The 14,165-nt window shown below is 41.7% G+C and overlaps 1 protein-coding gene across 11 annotated transcripts in view; it reads right to left on the minus strand.

Annotated features, from left to right (window-relative positions):
• The window catches only part of NRXN3 (neurexin 3), a 1,787,606-nt gene that overhangs the window by 1,669,180 nt on the left and 104,261 nt on the right, over positions 1-14,165 (minus strand). The window contains exon 4 of one of the 11 annotated variants that reach the window (XM_086319426.1): positions 11,952-11,981. The exons of the other annotated variants lie outside the window; for them this stretch is intronic. Within the exon in view, the coding sequence (XP_086175552.1) occupies positions 11,952-11,981 (30 nt within the window). The remainder of the gene's footprint in view (positions 1-11,951; positions 11,982-14,165) is intronic. 11 annotated transcript variants of the gene reach the window in all.

A 14,165-nucleotide genomic window follows, 5' to 3' on the forward strand; every position in this document is an offset into this window, starting at 1 on the left:
TCCAAAGTTTTTCAGCTGAAAATTGGCTTTAATTCTAGCTATCCTCATCCAAAATGTAAATTAGAAAAAAAGGATTTCATGTCTAATAAATTTGGATAACTTTGAAAACTATATTTCCTTTCATAGAGATTCAAATTTTGAATTGTCATAACAAAGACTCTGAGAAGTCCTAAAGTCAAAAACCTGCTTAACTTTGTTTTAAACCTGTGTTTTGAGAATTTATTTTTCCCATACCTTTTTTTTTTCTTGAAACACCATTGGCATTTCTCAAAATTCTTTTGGGAAATGGCAATCTGGATGAACACACTATATAATACCAAGATTTTGAAAGAACAAACTTTCCCCCAATTCACACACACTTGGGTTTTCCTTGGGGCTATTTTGAAACCAGGTATTTAGTTTTAAAGAAATATAACATTCTAAAACATCTCTAGTTCCTTCAGACTTAAATAAGCAAATGGTTAGTACTGAGTGAGTTGCACAGTTCTCCAATCAACTGTGTAAAATGCTGGTCACTATAGATACATTGCTTCTCAGGTGGTCAGTGGTAAAAAGTCTGCCTGCTAATGCTGGAAAGGCAGGTTTGATCCCTATTCAAGAAGTTCCCTGGAGAAGGAAATAGTAACCCTCTCCAATATTCTTGCCTGAAAAATCCCATAGACAGAGGAGCCTGGTGGGCTAGTCATCCACAGGGTTGCAGAAGAGTCCGATACAACTTAGCAACAAAAAAACAACATAGATATATTAGACTATGAAACTCACATTATCAGTTTATGTTCAGAGATGTCACCAATAATTCAAGAATGTGTTTTTTCAATGCATATTTTAAGCTACTTACTGATTCTTAACAGAAACAAGCAGCAACTGGTCACAGTAATACACCAAGTTCAGTTTAAATATTTCAAGAAAATGGGTTGAGAGATTTTTCCGACCTTTGATACACCTTTCATTTTGTTTGGGGAGAAGTGTAATACACACACACACACCACACAAGCACAAGTATTTGAGGACTGAGATTTATTTTTGGACAGTATCAAGCCAAAGTACTGACTCGCATTTCAATAATGGATCTGCCGGCATTTGCAAGAAACAGTCATTAGCTTATCTTTAAGTAAATATTTTGATTGTCAGACAGTTCATTGCAAACAAGGTTCTTTTCCAAACACTTGCTCTTGATGCATCCAAGCCCGCTTGCACATCATTCATTCAGGAATCTGCATCTGTGCTAAAATATAAAATCATCCTAAGGAAGTCCAAGTACAGACAAAAAGCATGTTTTGCAGGCTTTTCATTTAAAAGGGCTCCCGAGCTTGTGGGACCTGGTTCTCTTTCAGTTCTCTGTTCTTTGCTGTGCCACATTACCATAAAGCTGAGGAAATGAGCTATTACACACCATCATCCCTCCTAACGGCTATCACAGAAAATCATACACTCACAAAACACTATTAATTGTCAGAATTAGCAACCATTTAAAAGGCAGCTGTTCTTTCACTCTTAAACAGGCTCCAAATTTCAGATCTCTCTCCCTGTATTGGCTGCTATTACACGCTTACACATGCACACATACACAGGCACACACAATGGATTCTTAGACAAATGAATTTTTTTAATGCCCTATATTCAAAGGATCCAAGAAAATATTGTTTACTCAGTGACATTTTCCACACCAGTGCTTGCCAATATTGGTCCAACTAGCTGGAAAGCTTCCAACCTGCACAGAAGCACGTGTCACAGCTCCAGGTAAAAGGAGCTGTTCTGCGCAGCGTTGGGGGAGAAAAAAAGAGCAGTATCTCTTTAAGAGTCAATAGTAAATTAACTTGCCCAAAAGAGTGAAATAATTAGCAGTTAGTAGCTTATTAAAAGGGTGGCAAAGGCCAAGCTGCCATCTGGGATCTCCAGTTCCTTGTGATTGTTATTATGTCAGGATGGGCAAGTTGCATTAGCTTTCATGTCACCGCGCCTGCCCTTACTTTATATGTAAATTTTAATGAAAGATGTGGCACTTCTAAAAATCAGACGTCCATCAAAAAGTGCTATTAGTCTGGCTTTTTACAAAGCATATGGTCTTTTCTACCTCTGCTGTTCTATTCACCACTAAATGCCTTAGGAAAAAAAGAGAAAAACCCCAATGATATCAATTCGATATTCTCTTTGTGCAGAGGGAAACCTGCGTATCATCAAAAACAGGGCAAAGCTCCACCTCACCAGAGGGCAAGGTTTCTGCCTCTATTTACACACAGGGAAAACCACAATACCTCCTTGTCTTGCAAGGTTAACCCTTGTTAATGGAAATTAAAGCAACCTGGAGACTGCCTGCTGATCACTACATGGATACATAGTTTTAAAGGGAGTATGGAGAATAAAATTTATTCATTAAAAATAAGTGATAGAAAGTGGTAGGACAGAAACTTATGGGATGATGGACACATTTTATATCTCAGTCTAGACAGTATTTATAGGGGCACATATATATACATGTACCATATAAATATATATATATATGTCAAAAATACTTAAGCTCTATGCTTAAGAGCATGGATTTCATATGTTTTATTTACACTATGTATTCCATCATCCAATAAAGATAAATAAATGAATGAAAAATGCCAACTTTTTAATATACAAAGCAACTTCTTTTCTGATTCTGAGTAAAAAGTGGATGAGTCAACTGAGTTGTTACCTGATGGTTTCCCTTTAAGATAAACAAACAAAATTACTTTAAGACTACATATATAACACGTTGAAAGAATTTATTCAAGGCTTTAGAAGGAGAGGTGGTTGCTACACTTGAAACCCATTTTCTAACTCTGCTGACTATTAGCAAGATATCAGAAGGCAGGGCTTATGTATTCAATAGCTAGCACTTGACCTGGCCCATTGTTGGCACTCTGTCCATCTTTGCGGAATGCTGAAAAACCACTGCTTTTCAAATGTTAACGTAGACAATCTACTAAATTCAGATGCATATGACACTGGAATAAATTATTTTTAGAATTCTACAAATAAAAGCTATGTATAATAAACCTATTAGTAAATATTCGGACCAATTGAACTTACACCCAGATGTACATACACTGCCCTGCACACCTGAAAAATAGACCAGACCATGGCATATCCAAGCCTAAGCACATAAGAAAATGCTTGAATTCTTTATAAATGAGATGAGTCATAAAGATAATAAATTAAAAAAAAAAATCCTATAGATATGATCAAAGTTAGGCTTATAGGTTTGTATGTGTATACACACAGATTTTCTGTTGAAAATTCTATGCCATCTAAGATGAACCAACTTGCCTTGATAAGCAGAAGTCTATACAAGTATGTAGATCACCATTCATCTTTGAGGAGAAAGTGTTTTATGATATATACACAGATCCAAAATCTATGCGTAAACACTAAATCCAAACTGATAATTGAGAAGAAGAAATAGAAATGTTGATTAGAAATCTGAGAAACATTTTCCTTTACATGTAATGCCAACTGGAGTTGAATTGAAACATTTCATTAATCCATTGTACAGTTTATTAATAAATCTGTTCACATTTATCCATTTTAAAAAATGCTCCAAATAACAACTGCTTTTAAAAAATTCTTCAATGTCCAATGAAAATTTCTAAACAGGGAAGGAGGGAAAAAGCCCTCTTCATATTTTCAAGTACCATTTTAGACATCACTGTCAAAAACACAGAGTTGCTAAAATCAGGCAATTTTACTTCTTGTGTTTAAAATGAATCTATTTTTCCCCTGAAGACTTTCAAAACATTAGAAGAAGAAGAAGAAAAAAAAAGCATGAAAAGCAAGCTTCTTTTAAAAACAAAGTGATGTTATTCATTGTCAAGAGGACAAATCAGTGGTGGATGAGAAACAGATGAGGCAAGAGATGGAAATATAATATTGCCCCTATTTTATTATAATTAGATATTTATAGACCACAGATGAGTTTATTTTCATAATTAGTAGCTGGCGTTGCATTTACTAATTTGCATAAACAGTTGGCTATCAACACAGTAACTTACTTGCAGGGCTCCTGAGCCCTAGCAGGAACAAGAAGGGCCTCAGCTCCTGAAATCAGCTTTTTAAATGTTATTACCAACAAAATATAATCTACATGAAATCATGTTCAAGTTCATGTAGCTTGATTATCTCTTTCCAGTCTGGCCAGTTTTGATTAGTTCAGCATTAAAAGGCCAATGATCAAATCTACAGGGAAAAATACACGTAAATAAGTTGGAAGGGGTCTCTAAGTTCTGATGGATTAAAGTACACCTTAGGGTCAACACCACCGAGTTTAGCAGATAAGAAGCTCTGTAGAGAAAGAGGAAAAAGGAATAAAATACCCTACGGTCACTCTTACTATTTACAAATTGTGCTGGTTCTTGGCAATTGCTGAAGGTGTCAGTGACATACTTTTCTTGGTCATTCTTGGCATTCTCCACACCCTCCCTACCCATGCCCACTCCACTCTACAAAACCAACTTCCCCCAAAATGGATCAGGCTCCCCGGCAGCAGTGTTAAGGGTAGGATTTATTCCTGGTGCCCTGACCACTGCTATGGGCTGAGAGAAAATTAATCAAGCATGCTGGCCAGACACCTCCCACTACTGACGTTCAGGAAAAAACTTTGGAGGAATATTTTACTTCTCTTTTCCCCTCATGTCAAAGGTCAAAACCAAGTCAAAGGTCAAAACCAAGTCAAAGGTCAAATCCTTTGGCACATGTGAGTATACATGTATATGCATACACACATCTATATATACAGAGAGAGAAAGATGCCATGAGCTGACATTTTTATAAAATCTACTCTGGCTTATCCTGAGGCTCTGGTGACAGTGGGCACACATTCTTGCATAGCAGCAATCAGCTGGAGCGGAATAAAGACGTGACAGGATTTGTGGTTTCCGCTTTGCCGCAATCCCCACCACTCTCTCCTGTTCATCTAACACTAGGACTTTCCTTACCATACGATCTGCTCCTTGATAATACCTGTCAAGCCCCTGTAAGCATTTGAATCTACTACACCTATTCCAAGTTCAGTTTCAAGGGAAAGTGTTTGGCAATCGGACCCAGGATAGACAATCCCCAAACTAAAAAGTAAAGGGGGATAGAGGCCAAAACACACACTAAACATTTAGACAAAGGCAGTCAAAATCCAGTCCAAAAAGTTGACCAAGGTTGCTGAAGAACTCCTTCCATCAGCTACTTCTAGTTAAAAGTCACGTTAGCTTTTGGCCCAGTGCAGCCAGCGACCTCCTGAATGTAGCGAACATTGTTCTGGCCTAAACATCCTGCTCAGTTTTGTAGATTTAACTTCATAGTTCTTTCCACTACACAGTCACTGCCTCATCACTCAGTTTTAAAACAATGACAAAATCTGAGGCATTCTTTTCTCTTTTAAACTCCTGAGAAAAAGTCCAAAGACCTCTCCCACATTTATTCTGATGCCCTTTGCACACACAGGGCCAAGAGATGGCCCGGGTGAGGAGGGACCTAGACTCTATGACCCGCGGAGCTCCTTTGCTCTGTTGGTGGGGTAAGAGGGTGATGAAAAGGGCCACGGTTCTGTCCACAGCTCTGGACACAGTACTGAGTTGCCTGCAGTATGTGTATAAGGTTCTTTCGGGATGAGATAACTGACCCACATTAAGTTTGATTTAGGGCAGGTACTTTGTAATGGAAACACAAAGTCTGGAGGACCTAGGAAGCTTGAACCTTAAAGGGAGATGGGGGAGAAGGGTGATCAAAGGCCATTTGGAAAAGAGACCAGAGCTTGAGTGAAAGCCTGAGGCAGGAGACCATAATGTGGATTCAGGCAGAGTGAGCTGCTGACTTTAGGAGACAGGGGGCTGGGCGGGGGTGGGAGCACAGTGGGCTATGTTACTGTGGAAAATAAAGCTGGGAAGGCACGTGGACAACTACACAACAAGAATCCACCAAAAGCTTCTGAGCAGATGAGCTCCATGATCCGATTTAATTTTAATTTTGCTTTATTTTCACTTTTAGGAAGATGACGGACAGCAGGATAAGAGGGATTAGAGATTTTGAGTCTGTTCACGGTATAACCTCCCAGGCTGGACCCATCTGGACATTAAAAAATGAATATGTTTGTCTTCAACATACTTGTGATCTAGTAGAGTGTAGTAGTCCAATTTCCAAATAAGTTTAGTGTAAGATATTAGAAAGATACATGGAAGGGGAGCTCATATCTAAACAGAGCTTAGCCTATCTAAGTGTGCAGAGCATTCATAACATCAACTGGAAATAAAATCTAGGTATGATTTCAATGGGCAGAAACAGGAGAGGAGGAGCTCTTATAGAGGAGAGGGAAAAATAAGTAAAACTAAGAGACAAGGAAAGGTCCAGTAAGATTACTTGGTACACTATATTTGGCAATTTTGCATCAAAGATTAGCAGGTTAAAGGTAAACAAGGCCATATCAGTGATGGTTTTGAAAGTGAGATAGTTAATCCTGAACTCCATATGGAGGACAGCAGAACTTGAGCAGTTCTCAGTTACTGGACAGACTGGGGGAGGACAAAGACTAATTAGGTTAGGGCAACAATCCAATAAGGGCTGGGAACCGAGCTAGTGTGTCAAACAGAGATGCAAGAGACATTCTGAGAAAGAATCTCAAAAAAACTCTCTTAACATCAGCTGGGAATAAGAAAGTTCAAGAAGGAAAAAAAAAAGCAATTGCTGAGTTCAAGCCCAGGTGATAAGGAAGATGGGGAAACTATTAACAAAATTAGAGAATCTGGTTTGTGGCCAGATGGTGCCAAGGTTGACTTGAAATATTCAGTTGACAGAACATTTCTGCGGACACCTGTTACGGAGAATGAACACAAAGTGGCCGGTTGGAACATAAGCCAGGTTGGTGCCAGGGAGGTAGCTGAGAGGCATATCTATGGAGGTCATCCTTGGATCAAGAGAAGCCATATAAAGCAGTGGCTAGGTACTCAGATTCTGAGTTTCACTGCCACTTACAGCCACCTGACTTAAGTTATTTAGCTCTCTGAGCCTTGTTCTACTTGCCCATATAGCTAGGATAACCATCGTCTACCTCATAAGACAGTTGCAAGGATTTACTGTGGAAAAGCATCTAATGCTCAAGGCACAATGTCTGGCCACATAGGAAATGATCAGTGTTAGCAGCAGGGGCCAGAGAAGGATCAGTTCAGTTCAGTCGTTCAGTTGTGTCTGACTCTTTGCGACCTCATGGACTGCAGCACGCCAGGCCTCCCTGTCCATCACCAACTCCCGGAGCTTACTCAAACTTAAGTCCATTGAGTCGGTGATGCCATCCAACCATCTCATCCTCTGTCGTCCCCTTCTCCTCCCACCTTCAATCTAGAGAAGGATACCTATGTGCAAAATATAAAAACACTAAAGACATCTATCTGATGGGATGTTTCAGGGCAGTGGTCCCCAACCTTTTCGGCACCAGGGGCAGGTATCATGGAAGACAATGCTTCCACAGACTGTGCGGGGGTTTGGGATAATCCAAGTGCATCACATTTATTATACACTTTATTTCTATTACTGCTACATCGGTTCCAACTCAGATCATCAAGCATTAGATCCCAGAGGCTGGGGACCCCTGTTTTAGGCAATTAGACAAAGCAAAGGAGAGAGGTCTAGGGGTTGGACACAGGACCATGTGCTTCATAAAGGTTGTATCCTGGGCACAGAGTGCTGACTTTGACTGTGAAGAGATCACTAGAAGCCTTTGGTTGAATACAGTAAGTAGAGAAGCGGAGGGGTGGCTAGATATACCTTTTCAACATTATTCCTCTTCCTTGTGCCCCTCTCCCACCTCCTTAAGCTCCTAAGAGGGTAAGGTTCCCCATAGCAGATTTCTGAGACTGAATCCACCTGTGATTAGCAGAAAAGAAATAGGCAATCAACCAATCCCAAAGCGAAAGGACTGAACTGCTTCCAAGGTAACCATACGTAACTTTTAAAAAATCCAGAGAGGCATGAAATTCAAATGAGATGGCCAGTTCACAGACTAGTCATCAAATTAACATTTTCAGTATCTTGTCAGTCCCATCTTTCTGCAACATCCTCACACCGGAACTCCCATTCCCTACTTCTGTTATTTGCCAATCTTTACAGGAAGCAGTGGCGCACGCCTGCAGAGAGATAGGGGCTGGAGAGTCAGGAAGGGAAAAGAGGAGAACTGAATGCAAATACATATTTATAATTTGTCAATTAGCCTCTCCCTTCAGTTCTGAACAGCTAATCCCGTTTGAGCTGGTGAGCTAGGTTCTCTGGGCTCAGGTCTCTGACAGCTTTGATTAGGAATGGATGAGTGAACTGTGGTACCCAAAGGTGTGAAGCAGTGAAAGGCATGTCAGAGCATCGGAGAGAGTGCACCGACTCAGCGCCCCTCCCTTTCCCAGCTTATCCCACAAAAGGTGGACCTGCTAAGTTAAAATCCAGCGTTGTCTCTCCACTTTCTCCTTATGACGTAATGGATTATCATTGGATCCACTGTCAATGGATCCCTATGTTCTTCCACACCCCTAGTCCCACCATTCTTAGCTTATCATACTGAATCAGAAAACTTTTATTCCCCCAAAAATACAGGAGATACAACACAGAAGATAAAAGAGCCACAGATATTACCCAAATTTCAAATTTTATACAATTTCCAGTCATTCACCAGTCCTCTCCCCATTCTCATCTATCACCCTGAATTCAGTTATTGCCAGGTCATGGAAACACTGGCAGGTCATTTCGCATCTTTCCTGTGCCCTCAATACATTTACAGGAGGGGATCTTAGAATACCCTAAGTAAAATATATCTTCCCCACAGTGCACAAGCACATTCAGACAGAAACAGCACACCATAATGGGGAGGCTCATTCCGGATTTAGAGGAAGGCAGGCCAACTCAGAGCAATCCCCAACCATCAATCATGAAATACCTTGAAGGAAAAGGAGAGCCCTCGATTTTTTTTATGTTGTTGTTTAAAACACCATTATAATCTGGACTGTATTCATCAGAATCAACAATTTCCCAGGGATATATGAATATTTCAGAAGGCAAATTGATAGTTATAATGATAAAAATAAAATGATCTCTACCTTTACTTCTACCTACAGAAATGAAGGTCCAATTAAGTAGAGGAAGCATGGTGTCCACCATGGAGGCGGCAGGAGAGAGAAAGAGAGAGCAGGGAGAGTAAAACATCAGCATGCTGCAGACACACAGAGAAATGTAACACACATAACAAACCCCACAACAGTAGTGGCAACAGCAGTACAACCTTGAGAAGGCAGCACAAGACAAATGCACAATGTGAAGCTTAAACAGTGTGACCAGCACATGCTTAAGCTTTTTCCCGTCAGCCTCTTCTCAAGTCCCATCCTTAGAGACAAGTCTGCATGCAGAAGCAATGCATAGCCTCGTGTGTGTGAAATCGTATGCACTTAACCAGACTAAAACTGTTTGGGCCACGTTTCAGAGAAGCGAAGTTCTCCTGTATCTTCTCAATGTTAATATGAGTCATGAGGATCCAGAGTGTAACGTACATGTACGGGTGGTACACACACAACATACACAAGCATTTCCACATATATTTATAGGGATCGAAAACAAATCCCGGAGACTCAGTGAGAACCAGACAGATTTCTCTTTCTTTCACGTTGAAGGAATAAGGAAAAGGAAGGGAGGTAATCATCATAAGGGCAAGAATGGACAAGGGGTGGGAAATGAAAAAGAATGAGAGGGGGAGGGATGGGGTCAAAGGACCTTCTTAAAAAACTTAAACTGAAAAATTGCACCTTAAAATCTTAGTGGCACTGACGACCCGGAAGAATTCCGCATCCTTTCTTGAAAGCCTTTCTAAAGGGGGATTCACAATACCCATGTTTGTCACTACGTCATTGCCTAAAGACTCTTTTTCTAGAAGTTTCCTGACTTACCCCTGCCCCCCAGAGCACGCATCCATGGGTGTGTCTGAATTCTCTACTCTTAAATGCTTCAGTGCTGGGCAAGAAGTTGAATAGTAGGTGGAAAAGTGGGGAAGTTACACACCAGAGGTTCTCCAGATACTTTTCACACTAGGGTTGGAATTTAGCCCTCCAAAATGCCCGTGCTGTATCAGTGGGTTGAAATAAGTCAGGATTAAAGAGGTCGCCACCAGCCTGTCTCATCAACCTAGACTCTACCCTATGACATCAGCTGTATGAATACCCTCAGACCTCCAAGCCACTAGAAAATCTAGAACTCTTAAAGGGCAGCTGGGAGGACGAGACAAGGAAACGTAGAAGCATCTTCTCACTGGGACTCTGAGGACCTGCTTTTCCTGGTGGAACCTGTTATCAAAGTGGGGCCACTGAATTCTAGCATTCCTAGAGAGTGGGTTATTGCACTCTGTAGAGATATGCGTAACTCTCTCAAACTATCCGGATATACTTGGTTGACATAAAGAGCGCTCCTTGCTCATACTCACCTCATGGTAACCTGCTGTGGGGAGACAGCGTCCCTCACTCACCTACGAGAATGGAGAGGCTTCACCCCAACCTCTTGCTGGAGAATTCAACCAACCCCCTCTAGCTCTGTTCCTTGACATCTGCTCTATACGAGATCGTGTCTTCACTGAAATGTCCAATATCCACATCACAGGTCGTGGCTCAGGTCTAGAGGATACAGTTTTATTGGGAAAGTGTGCTTCCTTCTATCCTGCTTTATCAAGTCAGATATACCCTCAACTGTCCACCTCCGCAGCTTCCTGGACAAAACTTCCCTCAGACCTGGGTGGTTCCTTGATCTGATCATATACTCCTTTTTATGGCAACACTGTCTGATGAATCCTGTGTAAGAAAATGGGGGTGTCGGGGACAGGGCAATTGCCCTTCAGTGCCGCCCCACCCTCCTCAAAAGACCAAGAAAATCAGCAGAACATGGAAATACACCTCCTCCCCTTCTCTTTGGTCCTTGAACACAGGCAGTGAGTCCCATGTGTATTTTGAAAAGAAATAGACAAGAGAAATTAAAGTACAGTCTTTCGGGGTCAGGGCCAGGCCAGGTAGACCAATCTTGCAATCACCCCAAAACGCAGAAGAAACACAATAGTAGCAATTGAACAGTGACGAAAAAGACAATTTGAAGTAGGCTCAGTTCTTGAATCCTGATTTAGGCTGATAATATGGAAAATTTTTATTTAGGAGAAAAAGGCTTCATTCACAGCCCACCCTGTGCTTAGCTGAGCTGAATTTCCTGCTCAGTTCATTCCCTGCATAATTGAATATTTTAGGTTGCAGATGCGGAATTTACAGATCTTTATATGCCGTTTTCTTCAGGGTGTATAATGAGTTAGAACCCTGCCATCAGGACATTAGCATGTTCTTTCAGTGGTTTTGCTTTTATACAAAATTGAAAACAGTCAAATCCCCAAGGGCTTCCTTTGACCACTGGAGGTCGAGGTGGGGGTGGGGTGGGGGTAGTGGCTAAGGCTGAAAGTCATTAAAATGGGCAGGGGGATGGAGGGGAAGACAAAAATCAAACCTTTACTCAAGAGTGAAATTCAGAGAAGCCCAACGCCTCTCCCCCAACCTGGGGCCCCAGCATGAGGCTTAGGGAAGAAGTTAAACGCTCTGGTGCTCTGAAATTAGCTTCATTCACCCCCATTATCGACACCGTCATGGCTTGTTTCATGCTTCTCTCTGGGAGGCAGCCCAGCAGGGCCAGCGCCCAGGATGACAAATGGGGGAGTGGAATGGAGAAGCCAAGGGGATGATGGGGGTGCAGAGGGAACCTCGATGCGATGAGAAAGGTGCCCCCCACCCCACCCCACCACAGGGTGGCCCGGCCCCCAGCCTGGCCCCTGGCAGGAGAAACAGGCAGCAAACGGCCTGCAGGGGATGATGCGGGCTCTCAGCAACCAGCCAGAGGCATGAAGGCAAGCAGTTCAGGCAGCTGCAGCACCGTGAGCCTAGAGCACCTACCTTGTTCACTCATCATGAGGTGGGAGAGGCCTTGAAGGAGGGGGAGAAGAGAGGGGAAGGAGAAAAGAAAGAAGACAAAGTTAGAACCCCACATGGAAGGCCATCTCCCCTTAATGCCCGAGCAGGAGTGGCGGGGGGCACCCACATGTACGCAGGAGCATGCAACGAGCCCTGAGATGCAGGGCAGGGTGTCCGGGGCCATCCAGTTCAAGGACAGTCTTTTGTTTGCTGAACCTGCGGGCCACATCGCCACTGATCTATGCAGTAGGTAGGATTTGAGACAAATCTATGAGACATTAGGTCCCTTGGGAAAGAGACTCCAGATGTGGGCAAAGTAGGTTTCTTTCTTTCAAATAGCTTGCAATAGAAATTCATACAGTGATCACTGTAGAAACTTTGGAAAATTCAGAAGAGAAAGAAATCAGTTGTAGTCTCGCATCCAGAGTTTACCATCCAACACTGTCCACCCTAGATACAGTTGTCTTTTCTACAAAAATTGAACCACACTGAACATACCACATGGGTGTCTGCTTTCAAGTTAGACAGCTTGAAACATCTCCGTATGATCCTGACCTTCGCCCAGCGACGACCACATCCCTTCCCTCCAGCACCAACTTTTCCTAGAAAGTCCCTCATGTTTGATCACAGAGGCCTAGCCGAGCACTGAAAGGATTAAAGAAGGTACACAAAGTCCCAATAAATAGCACAACCTCTCGCTATGTTCTTACTGAAGTCCAACAAGGCTCTTAAGAACTCATTACTTCAAGGAAAGCATAAGCCCTGATAAACCTATTAAAAGAAAAGATTTCCAACCAGTAGCCAACTGTGCTGGCTATCTGCTGTTCCACTGTTTTTATTATTGCTGGAGATATTTGGAGATCCTTTCCCCAGAGTAAAATTCAGGGATATAGGGGATTAATAAAGGAGAAAAATCTCTAAAATATGGAAATCTCTAAACATTTTTGGAGATTACTAGAGATTTAGAAAAGTAATCAGAGACAAAATATGGGTCAAGCAACTGACTTTTTAAAGATCAATGATATATTAAATACATAGATATACCATGTGCCATAAATGTCATGGAGGCATTTTTTCAACAAATTTCATTAAACTATAGTCATATTTTAAATGCACATTTCTGACATTCATTTCTCAAGGCCTGGCATATTAGTACTCATGGAGGAATGGAATCACGCCAAAGCAAGTCATTCTCACGTTCTATTTAAAAAATTAACTATTGGTCGTTTTGGGGAGGGGATAATAAGAAAGACGCATTGCAGGCAGACGCTTTACCGTCTGAGCCACCAGGGAAGCCATAATAAGAAAGAAGAAAGGATTAAGAAACCTCGGCAGAAGTGACTGTTCATAAAATGCCTGGAGTTTCTGGAGCAAGCCATTGCCTTCAGCATCCAAATCAAGCACACTAAGAGGGAGGGCCTGAGGCAGACAGGTGGGGCATGTGGGAGGGGGAAGAGGAGGAGAATAGGTGTGTGAATTCACAGGGCAGTTGTCAAGAGCAAGAAACGAGAATAGGAAGATCTAAAGAGGTCCCTAAGATGCAGGTTAAAAATAAAAGGCAATAGTACTATAGTCGGAGAAGGCAATGCTCCCTACTCCCGTGTTCTTGCCTGGAAAATCCCAGGGACGGGGAGCCTGGTGGGCTGCCGTCTGTGGGGTCGCACAGAGTCAGACAAGACTAAAGCGACTTAGCAGCAGTAGCAGCAGCAGTAGTACTATATTATGCACTTGAAGTATAAATGCTAGAGAGTAGATCTTAAATGTCTTCACCATAAAAAAGAAATGGTAATTATGTGATGAAATGAAGGTGTTTGCAACCTGTATCTAATTAACACAGTTTATATGTTAAGTTTACACAAAGTTATATGTCAATTATCTCAATAAAGCCGGGGGAGATATTTCTTTTTTTTTATTATTCTGTTAAATGGGACTTTTTTTTTTCCATTTAGACCTTTTATTTTATATTGGAGTATAGCAGATTAACAATGTTAATAGACATCAGTGGACAGCAAAGGGATTCAGCCATACATATACATGTATCCACTGAGGAGATATTTTTTAAAAGAAAAGACCAATATTTTACACCTGTAACTGAAGAAGAAATGGGATACTTGATAGCAAGAGGGTATTCAAAGCCAAGGAGAAACCCCTAGAGTCGGGTCCCATTTATGTACCACATGTGCATCTTTAAAGCAG

The sequence above is a fragment of the Bos grunniens genome, chromosome 10 (genome assembly GCF_055505025.1).
Source record: "Bos grunniens cultivar Pamir isolate PY7600 chromosome 10, Bosgru_T2T1.0, whole genome shotgun sequence".
Taxonomy (NCBI): Eukaryota; Metazoa; Chordata; class Mammalia; order Artiodactyla; family Bovidae; genus Bos; species Bos grunniens.